The 14,008-nt window shown below is 40.2% G+C and overlaps 1 protein-coding gene across 2 annotated transcripts in view; it reads right to left on the reverse strand.

Annotated features, from left to right (window-relative positions):
* The window catches only part of LOC140075371 (aldehyde oxidase-like), a 61,059-nt gene that overhangs the window by 41,945 nt on the left and 5,106 nt on the right, over positions 1 to 14,008 (reverse strand). For both annotated transcript variants that reach the window (XM_072121169.1, XM_072121168.1), the window contains exons 2-6: positions 9,074 to 9,131; positions 6,290 to 6,386; positions 2,088 to 2,196; positions 878 to 1,004; positions 257 to 318 (exon numbers count right to left, since the gene is read on the reverse strand). In XM_072121169.1, the coding sequence (XP_071977270.1) occupies positions 257 to 318; positions 878 to 1,004; positions 2,088 to 2,196; positions 6,290 to 6,386; positions 9,074 to 9,131 (453 nt within the window). The remainder of the gene's footprint in view (positions 1 to 256; positions 319 to 877; positions 1,005 to 2,087; positions 2,197 to 6,289; positions 6,387 to 9,073; positions 9,132 to 14,008) is intronic.

The following is a 14,008-nucleotide window of genomic DNA, read 5'->3' on the forward strand; positions in this document are numbered from 1 at the left end:
CTGGTATCTGGGGTTTTAGTTGAGTTTATACTGTATTTGTATGTGTGTGTATATACTGTATTTGTATGTGTCTGTATATACTGTATTTGTATGTGTCTGTATATACTGTATGTGTGTATATGTGTGCTGTATTTCTGTATATCATTTGCTCCTGGCTCATATTTTGTGAGATGGGCTGATGGGTTAGACGCACTGCAGCCATTTACTTTATTTAATAGTTATACTTCAGATTTGCCTTGTAAGAAACATATTTCACCTTGCAAAAAGTTTTGCATCCATCAAGTATCGCTCTGTATCCTGTACAGCGGCAGAGATTTCCTGGTGAGGAGAACAGGATTATAATTGGACATTCCATAACATGAGAAAAACAGGGCCGGTGACTTTGATAAAGGACGATGTAAGTTTGGACAGACTATTATCAATACATCTGATGGTAGAAGTCCTTTAAAGGCACTGAATGCTCTTCTGGGGAGTAATATGCACATAAATTCTCTACCAGTGCCACCTTTTGTATGGTCAGCTTGAGTTTAGGTTTTTAGGTGCAGAGAGTGTGCTTCACACACAGAACTTGCTCAATATAAAATAACTTTTAAGTCTTGTGACATCTGCCTGACATTAATGAGGAGCAACACTCTGCAGATGGGGTGTCTTTTCCTTGTGGAGGAGATTTAGTGCTCTGGCTTATATTGCAGGTCATGTCATAGGCTTTTTAAAAGTCTGTCGATGATTTTTAGGCAGCTACATTCCAAAAGGTGACACTTGAAATGCAGTTTTACTTTTTCTAACCAGGAAAACGTCACATATCCTCCTTCCATGGTTTCTAATAGCTTATACTTTGTTTGGGACAGACAATAAAGGAATATTTCATAGCACATACCTCCAAGAGCTTCATATATCTGTTCCATTGTTGGCTCTGGATGATTTCTCAGCAGTGAATACATGGACATCACCATTCCAGGACTACAGAACCCACACTGGGAACCATGAGATTTGGCTATCCTTTCCTGGGATTCAACATATAATTGAAGAAACATGCCTCTTGTGGATTCCTCTTAAATTGAGTCTACCACATCAGATAATTTACATAAAGTTACATAAAGAATATGAAGCATTCCAGCAAAAAAAAAGTTTCACAGTTGCACCTCTTAGCAAATTGCAATGTACATTATTCTATTGCGGGCTGGGACATTTCAAATATTTAGGACAGATTTCATATATAGTGAATTGACTGATACACCAGGGGTAGCAGCTATAACAGCTGCTATGGGGTCCAGCACTGTCAGGGGGCCAAGCCTCCCAATGTGGCACAAATTTTAAGGATGTGATGAGCAGTAATGTATCCTGCACAGCACATGATTTTTATATGGTTGCATAAAATACCATTTGTGTGTATATGGGATTATAATGTACTACATGGGTATATAATGTACTTTATGTATATGGGTTAATAATATACTGTATGCATGGGTATAGGTTTATAATCATTCACACGGACGCGCTCAGTCAGTGGCTGGTTTAAATGACTGACCATAGTACAGAGGATGAGATGGTGATATGAGGGATGGAGTCCATATATCAATGGGATGCAAGGAGTCCCGTCCTCTGTACTACAGTACTGTGTCATCTGGGAAATACTTAATATGTGTGAGGAGAATAGGGGCCCTATTTAGATGTTTGCTATGGGCCCCAACCTCTCCTAGTTCCGTCCCTGTGATACACTAAATATTTGTTTGATCCTCAAAATATGATGAATATGACCTGCACAATGGTGGCAATAGAAAAAAGAAAAATAGAAATACGCTGCAGAAAAGCCATAGAATTAAAGTAAAGGGACAAAAAGACAATAAAAGAGTTAAGTAAGTTAATTTGATGGGGGAAAAGCAGGCTAAAATTCCAGGAATCTAAACCTGATATCAGAATTAATGAAGAATCACAAAGCGGGTCAAACCAGAAGTCAACAGACAACTGATATATGGAATACTACAGAATCTAAACGTTTGCTATGTCTTTGAATGCTAAGGTTATCTATAAGTATTCTGAATTATAAAGTAAATTGGTAAGTAGATTAAAATGTCAGCATGCATCACCTGTACAGGGTGCAGTCTGCTTGCTGTGCTTCCAATCCCCTCCACAGTAGTAATTGCTGCCCCATATAGAGAGCAGATGGGCAATAAACAGGCGTTGGCCGAATAATGACTAGATGTAGTTAAGGATTTAAGCACCTCTAGAAGTAACTGTATATGATAATGGCATCCCTCATATACATGTTTTACCTTCCTCTTTGTAGGAGTACTGATAACTGGGCATTGATGTGTCACAGTCAGATATTATATACTATCTACATTGGCCCCGGTTGCTACATTTATCATTTATTCATACACTTCATTTTCTTCCATTCTCTTTTTAAGCCACCAGGTGTCTCCACTTTACTATAGAACAGTGATGGCGTACCTTTTGGAGACAGAGTGCCCAAGCTACAACCAAATCCCACTTGTATGTTGCAAAGTGCCAACAGAGCAAGCAGTAACTTATTGATCCCTGCTGTATCACAGGTTTTAATCGTATTGGCCTCCTGAGTTCACCAATACAATAAAAAAGATGATGGAGAAATTTGTATTGTAGCTTTCCTCCAGGGTCCCCTTAAGAAGAAGAATCAGGGGACACAGAACAGGAGCTCCCCCTGTAGTCGAGGCAGCCAAAATATAATTTTTAATTAATACCTTTTAAAATATGCTCTAAAAAGTGATTAAAAAATGTTACGCACTCTAAAACAAGACCACTAAAAAGAACAAATCTTCTCACAAAAAATAAGCCCTTAACCAGATTTGTCAGCCGAAAAATAAAAAAGTTATGCATATGAAAGTCGGTGATGCTAAAATTAAAAATGGGGTAAAAATAAAAAAATCTACATAAATGAGGTATTTTCATAAACATGGCGACCCATAGAATAAAAATAATATACTATTTTTATGGTATGGTAAACGGCCCAAAAAAACTCCCCAAAAATCTTCCTAAAAATTAATGATTAACCCCTAGGCGCACCTGGACGTTATAGTACGTCCCCGGGGCTAGATGCTTAGCGCACGGGGACGTTCTATAACGTCCTGCTTCTGGCACCGGCTCACGAACGGAGCCGGTACCAGAAGCAGCGGCTGTCAGCTGTCTAGTACAGCTGACAGCCTGCGCTAACACCCGCGATCGGAGCCGGCTCCGATCGCGGGTGTTAACCCCTTACACGCCGCGGTCAAACATGACCGCGGCGTGTAACGGTGTTAGCGCTGTGGATCGGATCCCCCGTGCCGCTTACCGGGGGATCCGATCCTCTTCCGGGCAGCTCCGAGGACTGGCATGTGCCCCGGAGCTGCCCGGTCTCCATGGCAGCCAGACCCCTTCCGGGTCTGGCTGTAAACTGTCTGAGCATGCGCAAGCTTGCTCAGACAGTTTACACTGCTCTACAATAAAATAGTATTGTAGAGCAGTGTATTGAACTTAAACCAGTGATCAGAGCATCACTGGTTTAAGTTCAAGTATGTATAAGTAAAAATATGCAAAAACAGTTAACACTACACATTATAATAAATAAAAAATTAATACATAAAAATATAAGCCCCTAAAATGTCACTTTCCCATAAAAAAACTTAATAAAGTATAAAAAACATAAAAACACAAAAAAAACCCGCATATTTGGTATTGCCGCGTCCGTAACAATCTGCATAATAAAACAGAATCGTTACTGGACCCGCACGGTAAACGCCGGAGGAAAAAAACGCAAAAAACATTCCGAAAAAAGATAATTTTTAATTAATACCCTATAAAAAATGCTCTAAAAAGTGATTTAAAAAATGTTATGCACTCCAAAATAAGCCCACTAAAAAGAACAACTGTTCTCGCAAAAAATAAGCCCCTAACAAGATTTATCTGCCAAAAAATAAAAAAGTTATGCATATAAAAAGATGGTGATGCTAAAATGAATAAGATTTTCTCCAAATTAGTTTTTATTCAGTACAATTGAATAAAATACACAAAACCCCCACATATTTGGTATCCCTGCGTCCGTAACAATCTGTATAATAAAACAGAATCGTTATTAGATCCGCAAAGTGAACCCCGTAAAAAACAACCTAAAAAAACTCTCTCTGCTAAAGATGATTTTTTATTAATGCCCTTTAAAAATGCTCTAAAAAAGTGATTTTAAAAAGTTACGCAATCTAAAATAAGACCACTAAAAAGAGCTATCATTCTTGCAAAAAATAAGCCCTTAAACAGATTTTTGAGGTGAAAAATAAAAAAGTTATGCATATGAAAGACGGTGATGCTAAAATTAACAACAATTTTGCCAAATTACTTTTTATACAGTAAAAATGGGAAAAAATAAAAAAATATATATAAATGAAGTATTTTCATAAACGTGGCGACCCAAAGAATAAAAATAATATACTATTTTCATGGTATGGTTAACGGCCAAAAAAAAAAAACACATAAAAATTTTCCTAAAAATTGATGATTTTCATTTCCTCCACCAACAAAGAGTTAATTAAATCTCACCAATTAGCTATAGATGCCCCAAAATTATGTATTAGAAAAGTGCATCTCATGTGGCAAAAGAAATAAGCCCCTATAGGTGCACAATAAAAAAAAGAAAAAAATTATAGCCTGTACAATGTGACATAGCAAATCTGATTTGAATGGCGCCTCCTTCCCTTCTATGCCCGGCCGTGCGCCCATACAGCAGGTTACCACCACATGTAGGGTATCGGTGTACTCGGGAGAAATTGCGTATCAAACTTTGTGGAGCCTTTTTTCATTTTATCCATTAGAAATGTAAAATTTTCCACCCAAAATGAGTGTATTGTGAAAAAATATTACAATTTGCAGACTCCACCTCCATTTTGTTTTAACCCCTATAAAACACGTAAAGGGTTAACAAACTTCTTAAAAGTGGTTTTTCATATGTTGAGGGGTGTAGTTTCCACAATGGGGTAATTTACGAGTCTCGCTATTATTTAGGCCTCTCAGTGTCAATTAGAAGTTGAGCAGGTCCATCTAAGTACGGGTTTTGGCGATTTTACAAAAAATGTGAAAAATGGCACCCAAATTCTGAGCCTCATAACATTCTAGTAAAATATGTGGAATCTTAAAAAACCATGCCAACATAAAGCAGACATTTGGGAAATGTAAGTTATGAATTTATTTGGGTGCTATGACTTTCTGAATCAAAAGTAGAGAATTTAGAACATTGAAAATAAAGAATTTTTCAAAATTTTTGCCAAATTTTGTTTTTTTTCATAACTAAACGCAAAAGATTTCATCCAAATTTTTAAACTAATTTGAAGTACAATGTGTCACGAGAAAACAATCTCAAAATCCCCTGGATATCTCACAGCGTTCCCACGCTATAACCACTTATAGTGACACAGGCCAGATTTGAAAAATGGGGCTGCGTCCTTTAGGCCAAAAGATGCTGTGTCCCGTAGGGGTTAATGAATTAATGAGAAATTGGGTATCACACTTTGTGGAGCCTTTTTACATTTAATCTATAGCAAATGTTTAATTTTCCACCCAAAATGAATGTATTGTAAAAAAAAAAAAAACAATTTGTAGACCACACCTCCATTTTTTTAACCCCTGGAAAACACCTAAAGGGTTAAAAAAGTTCTTTTTTCATACATTGAGGGGTGTAGTTTACTAGTCTAGCTATTATTTAGGCCTAAATTCTGAGCCTTATAACATTCTGGTAAAATATATGGAATCTTTAAAAACCATGGCAACATAAAGCAGACATTTGGGAAATGTAAGTTATGAATTTATTTGGGAGCTATGACTATCTGCATCAAAAGTAGAGAATTTAGAACTTTGAAAATAAAGAATTTTTCAAAAATTTTGCCAAATTTAGTTTTTTTTCATAACTAAACACAAAAGATATCATCCAAATTTTCAAACTAATTTGAAGTACACGAGAAAACAATCTCAAAATCCCCTGGATATCTCATAGCGTTCCAAAGCTATAACCACTTATAGTGACACTGGGCAGATTTGAAAAATGGGGCCGAGTCCTAGAGAGTCCCAAAGAGGTTAAAATAGCGCCAAGCATGGCACGTCCAGGGCTGTATTTGACCACAGGAAAAAGCCTTGAGTCCTATCTGGCAAACTCTGTGTTGAGGTGAAGGCCTCGGTGCCCACAGAAAGGGCTCTGCCACCCGTGCCACAGGTTGGCCACCACTGTTATAGAATAAGGGGATATGCCGTTTATATAATAATGTGTAGTTTTATACATTAGTTGAATGGATACAGGATCTTCTTGGAAACAGGGTGGATGTGTGATACCATCACAGTACAGGATCCACAGCCTCCTTCTCCACACCCATATTTAGTACCTGTCAAGTGTACTGGAAAAAAAACGTCAAGGAATAACATATTCTTTCAACGGAACAATGCATTATCTATTTTCTATTCTAAGTCAACACTTAAATTTCCACGGAAAACGCATAGATGAAATAATCTTTCTGACTCTTTTGTATGATTTGAAATGTGTGCCTCTGCCAATTATAACAGAGCAGGAATTTTCACTGTGGCCCCCATCATTCCTGACCAATCGATGGGGGACATTTAGCAGGGCTTACACAACATATTTTTGTTATACAATTGTTGAAATGATCCCAATTTAGAGAGTAATAGTGATTATTTCCCCTTTCTGCCATCTCCATGCCAAGTTGACATGGAGAGGCGCAGCCGGCTGTGGAGTGGGCCTTTGTGTGGCAGGAACTAGCTTCACACTAGGCCTGAAAGTTCACAAGCTATAGTGCAGTACCTGGCGTAGAATAGTCTGTTGGTCCAGCAGAGGTGTGGGGGAAGTTCAACATTGTACGCTGGTGCCCATTTCATAAATGCCACCCATTTTTGTCACATAAGCAAAGCAAGGCTGTCTGCTCATCTGATAGTATTGAGCCTAATTAGCATTTTGGGTACTAAAACACCTATAAACTATGGTAATTAGGTTCTCTCTTAGGTTCAGCTCACCCCCGCCCCTCTCCATAGGAACATATGGCGCCCAATGCCGTCTATGGGGGACGTATATCGGCCGTATATACGTTGGCCGTATATACGTCCCTGCACTGGCTGTGCAACAGATACATGCTTGCAAATAAATGTCTGTTTGTATGCAGGGTACAGTACTGGGATCTTGCATCCAGTCTGACATGTTATACCTGCCGCACTGCCAAGTAAAGGAACCTTTTCCATCAAAGCTAGTGATGGGTCGTGAACAATGGGAGCCGGCTCACCTTAGTGAGCCATGGTTAACTAAACCCCGCCCGTAATTGGCTCACCATGCCCTCTTTAACCTGATTTTATCGGGTTAAAAGTGTAGTGGTGTGACTGATTGGCCTGCGGCTCCCTATTATATATTTAATAGGGAGCCGTTCAGGAGCCAAAAGAGATGGCTCTTCTTAGTGGGCGGAGCCTAATGAGCCAGCTCAATAAGAAGAGTCGGAATTCCCATCACTAATCAAAGCTGCAGGCTCTCCTCTGTCCTCTGCCTCCAAGGTATGTGTCTTCTAACATGTGGCCCCTGTCCTCTGTCCCCAGTGTGCATTCTATGGATGGGGATGGAGTAGGTTTTTCTGTTTTTTTTTTTTTTTTTTTAACAGTGCACACCGTGAGCACAGTATCATAATAGTACTCCATTCCTGTAGCTCCCCTACTTTTTTGGTTCCTTCTGTACCAGCATCAGCTGTTCAATTCCCATCCCACTTGCAGATCAAGCATGGCTTCCTGCCATTGCTACCATGCCAGTGATTTCTGCAGACATGTCACAGAGTGCTTATTGATTTGTACAGCACTGGCAATGTGCCCAATTGTTTGAAGTCAGGACATAACAGGAAACCCTTTAAGAACTCTCTGTGAGTATATTTAAATTACAGTAAACTGCAGTAAAAAGAGGGACATGGTGACTGCTACACATCACACTGTGACAGCTGCATGTCGTCTCATCAGAGGAAGTCAGCTGAATGTTATATGTGAAAATGTAATAATATGTAATAGCATTATGGAGTCATGTGCTTTGTGTGTCTTTGGAAACTCTTTAATAGAAATGCTTAAAATAAATACAGCTTTGGTTCAAATTGAATGTGAAGGAAAATAAGTGTACTGGTAGTGTCCATAAAATCTCTAGGAATTTGTCTAATTATAATGTGGGAGTCATGTGTCTTTAAGCTCTCCATTGAATGGAATGGAAGATGGTGATTGCTCTGCGACCACCTCAACCACCTCAAAGCCATTCTCTTTGGCTTTTGATAGACATTTGTTGGGTTCTCCTTTTTGGATATTATGGGTTTTTCATAGCACAAGGGAAGAAGTTATCTGGAGCATTTCAGAAATAGGGCCCGCCTTCTTGGCACTTGTCATAGTTATTTAAAGGGAACATGTCAGAGTAATTTGGGACACTAACTATATCAACTATAGTGCCTCAGATTGTCTTGTTTCATTTCCTTCTGTGGCTCCCATAAAAAAAACTAGGCTCAAGGGGAAGTTCACATCTCTGTTAGGTCTTCAGCTATTTTGAGGCAAAACAAGGAGTGGTCAAAATGCTTTTGGCTCAAAATAAATGAAAACCTAACGGAGATGTGAACTGGCCCTTACTAGACTCATCTCTGGTTCGCCTAGCATCTGTGTGATGCTCCAATGAAGCCATTGAAGTACATTCCAGAATTACTGCATGCATGCATTGAAACTAGGCCGGGTTCATAGGCGTCCAGAGCTCCAAAATGTGGTAAGTATAAATTTTTGGGCTATTCTTTTTTTACTGTGGGAGCAGACAGAAATGTGTTAGGGTAATTTATGACACTAACCACTTGACCTGTGACACTCAACCCTAGACCTGTGGGTTGTATAGTGTTTCAGATTGCCCTGACAGATTCCTTTTAATAAGTTTTGTATTCATGAAGATAAGAAAACCATAACTAAGGTATATTTAATTTACACATATACAGTTTCCCAGGTCTGTTCCCTTTGTTAGCAGTTTTGACCGAACAATCTCTTTACTTAACTACTACATTGCAACCGGACAAAAGGATACATTTTCTTCTGAGGTATGGTAGCAACATTTGCTCTGTGTCAGGCTTCTGCTCAGTTATCTGTAGGGTAAAAAAGGCAGAAGGTTACCTGAAAAAGTCACACAAAGCGTAAACAGTATTATTTCAGTACTGTAAAGGTTAATGGTGGGCATCATCGTTCACTAAATTAAACATACAGCTATGCAACTGCAATACAAAAGAAGCATCACACAGGAACAGAGAAGTCCTGTACAAGAAGAGCTAGTGTACACTTATAAAGATTGTTGGTATAACAGACCTGCAGAGCATACTAGGGTCTACTGCTAGACATGCCCCTCTAGGACTAATAGTAGGAACAGCTAAGGCAACATTTACATCTCATTTTAAACACATTGGGGCACATTTACTTACCCTGTCCCGTTGCGATCCCCGCTGTGCGTTGTCCGACGAGGATCGCAACGGGTCTTCAGGGATTCACTAAGATGGTGCGTCCAATTTCCTGCATGTGCCGCTTCCCCCGCTCAGGTCCGCCGGAGTTCACCTTCTTCTTCCCAGTGTATGTGAGTGCTGATCTTGCAACACAATTTGCTTTTTAAATTCTGCGGTTTGTCTCTGAATCTGACGGGTTGTCCGATGTCCATGGCCCCTGATTTGTGTCGCATGCAAGCCGGCACCGATGCACCACAATCCGATTGTGTGCGCCAAAAACCCGGGACAATTCGGCGCAAAATGAAAAAAAAACCCCGAAACCTGACAAAAATGCGCTGTTCGGACCCTTAGTAAATGTGCCCCATTGACATGTGCCTCCATCTGGTCAGTGCATGTCAGCATTCAGAATAAAACACTTGGAATAGTGGACTAGAAGTATTATAGGTTTTCTAAGAATTTAGATTTATATCCTCTTTTTCTTCGCTCCCCAGTAATGTTCTCTCTCAAAGTGTTCTCTCTCAAAGTAATTTAGCATTAAATCCATTTCGTTTTCCAAAAGTAAATCCACTGAACACTGCATAATGCACATACAGGATGTATATGGTGACAGTCTGGCAGCTTCCATCAAATGGAGGAGCAGGGAACATGTACAGCGCACATACAGGATGTATATGTTGACAGCCTGGCAGCTTCCATCACATGGAGGAGCAGGGAACATGCACATTGCATATACAAGATCTAAATGGTGATGGAGCCTGGCAGCTTCCATCATATGGAGGAGCAGGGAACATGTAATAAGTGGTAGAAATCATAAGTAAACCAGTTACATGAAGTCTATGTTATGTGCTGTGTGAGCACTAAGGGTTAAGCTGCACAGAGCACAAAGTGCTAAAGAATCAGAAAGTTCTGTAGAATCACAGACTGGGAAGAGGGACTGATAGGGAACAGAGGAGATCTTGTACCTCACTATTCTGTGCAGGAGCCATCTGTATCCACAGTTCTAAACCCATCCAGCCCTGCTACATACACAAAGAGAGCTCTGTCACAGAACCTCCTCCTCTCTGAGCAGGGAGCAGCAGCCCCTCCTCTCCCATGAAACTGGCAAATAAAGGGCCCACAGAGCTTGTAAGCAGAGGGAGAGGAAGCAACCATTGCAGCAGTGAGGTAATCTGATGGTTATAGCAAAGAAACTGCTGGATTCAGATAACAAATATAGTACATTTTATAAACAGTTAGCAGTTGCCAGTCTCGGCCCGATCAGGACCCCAGAGATGCCTGCTGGCAGTACCTAAAAGATGGCATCTATGACGTCATCTTAAAGGCACAGTGTTAGCCGTTGCATGTTCATAGGCTGACACTGCTAATACTGGTCTTGCAGAGTATTATCATGAACAAGCAATCAGATGATTGCTTGTTAATTTCCCATGGTGGAAATAGTAAAAAAGTAAAAAAAAAATGTTTTTCAATAAAAAATTAGTAATAAATCAATAAAAATGTCCATAAGCCCCATAACATATAAAGAGACATACAGTATAACGCTGAAAAAAAATCTAAATCATAACACAAACCCCACATATATAGTATCGCCGTGTCCGTAACAACCCATAGAATAAAATTAAAGGTAACCTACCACTTAAAAATGGTAGTTCTAACCCTCAAATACATTGCACCAGCTTAGGCTGAGCTGGTGGCGAAGCACATCTTCATTAATTCCAGAAACTGCTGATTCCTTTATTGAACAGTTTTATACCTTATATTGCAAGCACGCTTCGGCGCATCATGACACGGGCTCCCCATACCATGCACGCGTCCGTGCGTGCACCTGATTCTGAAGTGCCGGAGAGTCAGTGACGCCACGAAGCTCTCGGGCACACTCGCGCCTGCGCAACTTCGCACGGCCGGCTTTGCACGCGCAGTTGCGCAGGCGCGAGTGTGCCGAGAGCTCAGTGATGTCACCCGCTCTCCGGCACTTCCTAATCAGGCTCACACACGGTCCCGCACATGGTGCGTCGAAGCGTGCTTGCAATATAAAGTTTCAAACAGTTTAATAAAGCAATCGGCTGTTTCTGGAATTAATGAAAAAATGTTCCGGCACCAGCTCACCCTGAGCTGGTGCGATGTATTTGAGGGTTAGAACTACCATTTTTAACTGGTAGGTTACCTTTAAATAATTATTGAACCCATACGATGAACGCCATAAAAAAACCTGCCAAAAATTATGATTTTTACCTATTTCATTCAACAAAAAATATAATAAAAAGTGATCAAAAAAACATATGTTCTCCAGAATGATACTGTTGCGTAGTTCCACAAAAAACAAGCCATCAACCAGCTCTGTAGCCAAAAAAGTAACAATGTTATGCCACTTGGAAGACGGCAATGCAAATATGATAGATTTTTCCCCACATTAGGGTTTTATTTGGCAAATTTAGTAAAACATAAGAAAAAATGTTCAAGTATGATATCCCCATAATAATACTGACCCATAAAATAAAGATAACATGATAACAAGAAAAGTAAAAAAAAATCAGTATATAACTGATGCTTTTCTACTCCTGACCTCAAAAAAAATTCATAAATTTTCAACAATAGGAGATACCAAACCCAAAATGGTAACACTGGAAAAAGCATCTCGTCCCGCAAAAAAATGCCGTCACATGGCCCCAATAACGAAAAAGCAAAAATTTTAGAGCTTACAAAATGGGCAAAGGAGGAAACTAAAATCCTGGCAGCTGCAGGGTGCTCCTTCCCTTCTGCGCCCCGCTGTGTGCCCATAAAACAAGAAACGGCCACATGTGGGGGGTCTCTGTACTCAGGAAAAATTGCATAACAAATTGTATGGTGGGTTTTCTCTTTTTATCTTTTGGAAATGTGTAAATTTTAGGGCTGAATGAACGTATAATCGACAAAATTTGACCATTCTAAATTTCACCTCCATTTTGATTCAATTACTATGAAGATCTCAAGGGGTTAACAATCTTCCTAAAAGCTGTTTCTGATAGCTTGAGGGGTGCAGATTTGAAAATGGGTTGATTATATAGGGTGGTTTTAATGTTAAATAATTAAAATGTCATTCAAAACAGTATGTATCACCAAAATAGTCAATTCTGAAAATGCGGAAAATCGATATTCGATTTGTAAGCCATGTGACATCAAAATAAGTTATCCAGGTATTTCAAAATTGATGAAAATGTAAAGTAAACATATGGGAAATGTTATTCAGCAACTTATTTAAGTGGTAAATCTATCTGCCCGAAAACGCAGTGATTTTGAATTCCAAAAATGGCAAATTTTTCAAAAGATTAATCTTTTTTTTTTTTGTAAATAAACACAAAACTTAGCAGCCAAAATTTACGCCTTAAATGAAATACAACATGTGGAGAAAAAACAAATTGCAAAATCGCTTTCAAAAGTAACAGTGTTCAAAAGTTATAACCATATAAAGTGACGCATGTCAGAATACAAAAAATTGGGCTGAGCAATAAGCTACAAAATGGCCCTGTCCTTAAGGCGTTAATTATGGAGAGGTCACTGTATATGTTAGTGTGTCAGTAGCTTAGGGTTAGTAGGACTAGGTATAGTTGGCTTGGGGTACACCTAGGTTTCTGGTGACTACATTCAGGCGCTGTGCTTCAATTACATTTAGGAACACAATGGGGCAGATTTACTTACCTGGGCCTGTCGCGATCCAGCGGCGCGTTCTCTGTGAAGGATTCGGGTCTTCCGGCGATTCACTAAGGTCGTGTGCCCGATGTCCACAAGGTGTCGCTGCTGCGCTGAAGTCCGTCGGAGTTCACGATCCATTGCTGGGTGCAGGTAAGTGTGTGTCAAGCGACCCTTTTTTATTTTTAATACGGCGGTTTTTCAGAATCCGTCGGTTTTTCTGACAGACACGCCCCGATTTCCGTTGCATGCATGCTGGCGCCGATGCGCCACAATCTGATCGCGTGCACCAAAATCCCGGGGAAATTCAGGGAAAATCGGCGCAAAAATTCGGGAAACCCGACGGAAAAACGCGATTCGGGCCCTTAGTAAATGACCCCCAATGTATTTACTAAGAAAATGTATTTACATGTAATTACGTATTTTGCCCAATGGATTGCAAAATACAATGCAAGCGCATCATGTGAACACATGAATCTCATGCTTACAGTGGATCATTGGTGAGACTCCTCCTGGGTCCATCGCTGATCTCTTCTGGTAAAATGGGAGTAATGGGCAGAGGCGTTATCTTGACGGCTTCAATAGCCGTCAAGCCATGTGCCTGCTTCGGTGTTCCTGCTGTGTGTTCCTGTGGAACGACCTGGTGGTACCCCGCTGCAGGTGCCACTTAGACTGGACTCTAGTCCCAGGTGTCGGCAAGTACCATCTCCCGGGGTGGTCCAGAGGGTCCACAGACCCCATTCCTTCCTTCCAACACCCTACTCCGTGACAATAAGATCCGGCCATGGACCCCACCAAGGGGTCACCTCTGGAACGCATGGATCTTCGCAGCGCTGTTTCCCGGCAGTCTCTACAAATTGCTGCTC

This window comes from Engystomops pustulosus, chromosome 8, assembly GCF_040894005.1.
Source record: "Engystomops pustulosus chromosome 8, aEngPut4.maternal, whole genome shotgun sequence".
Classification (NCBI taxonomy): Eukaryota; Metazoa; Chordata; class Amphibia; order Anura; family Leptodactylidae; genus Engystomops; species Engystomops pustulosus.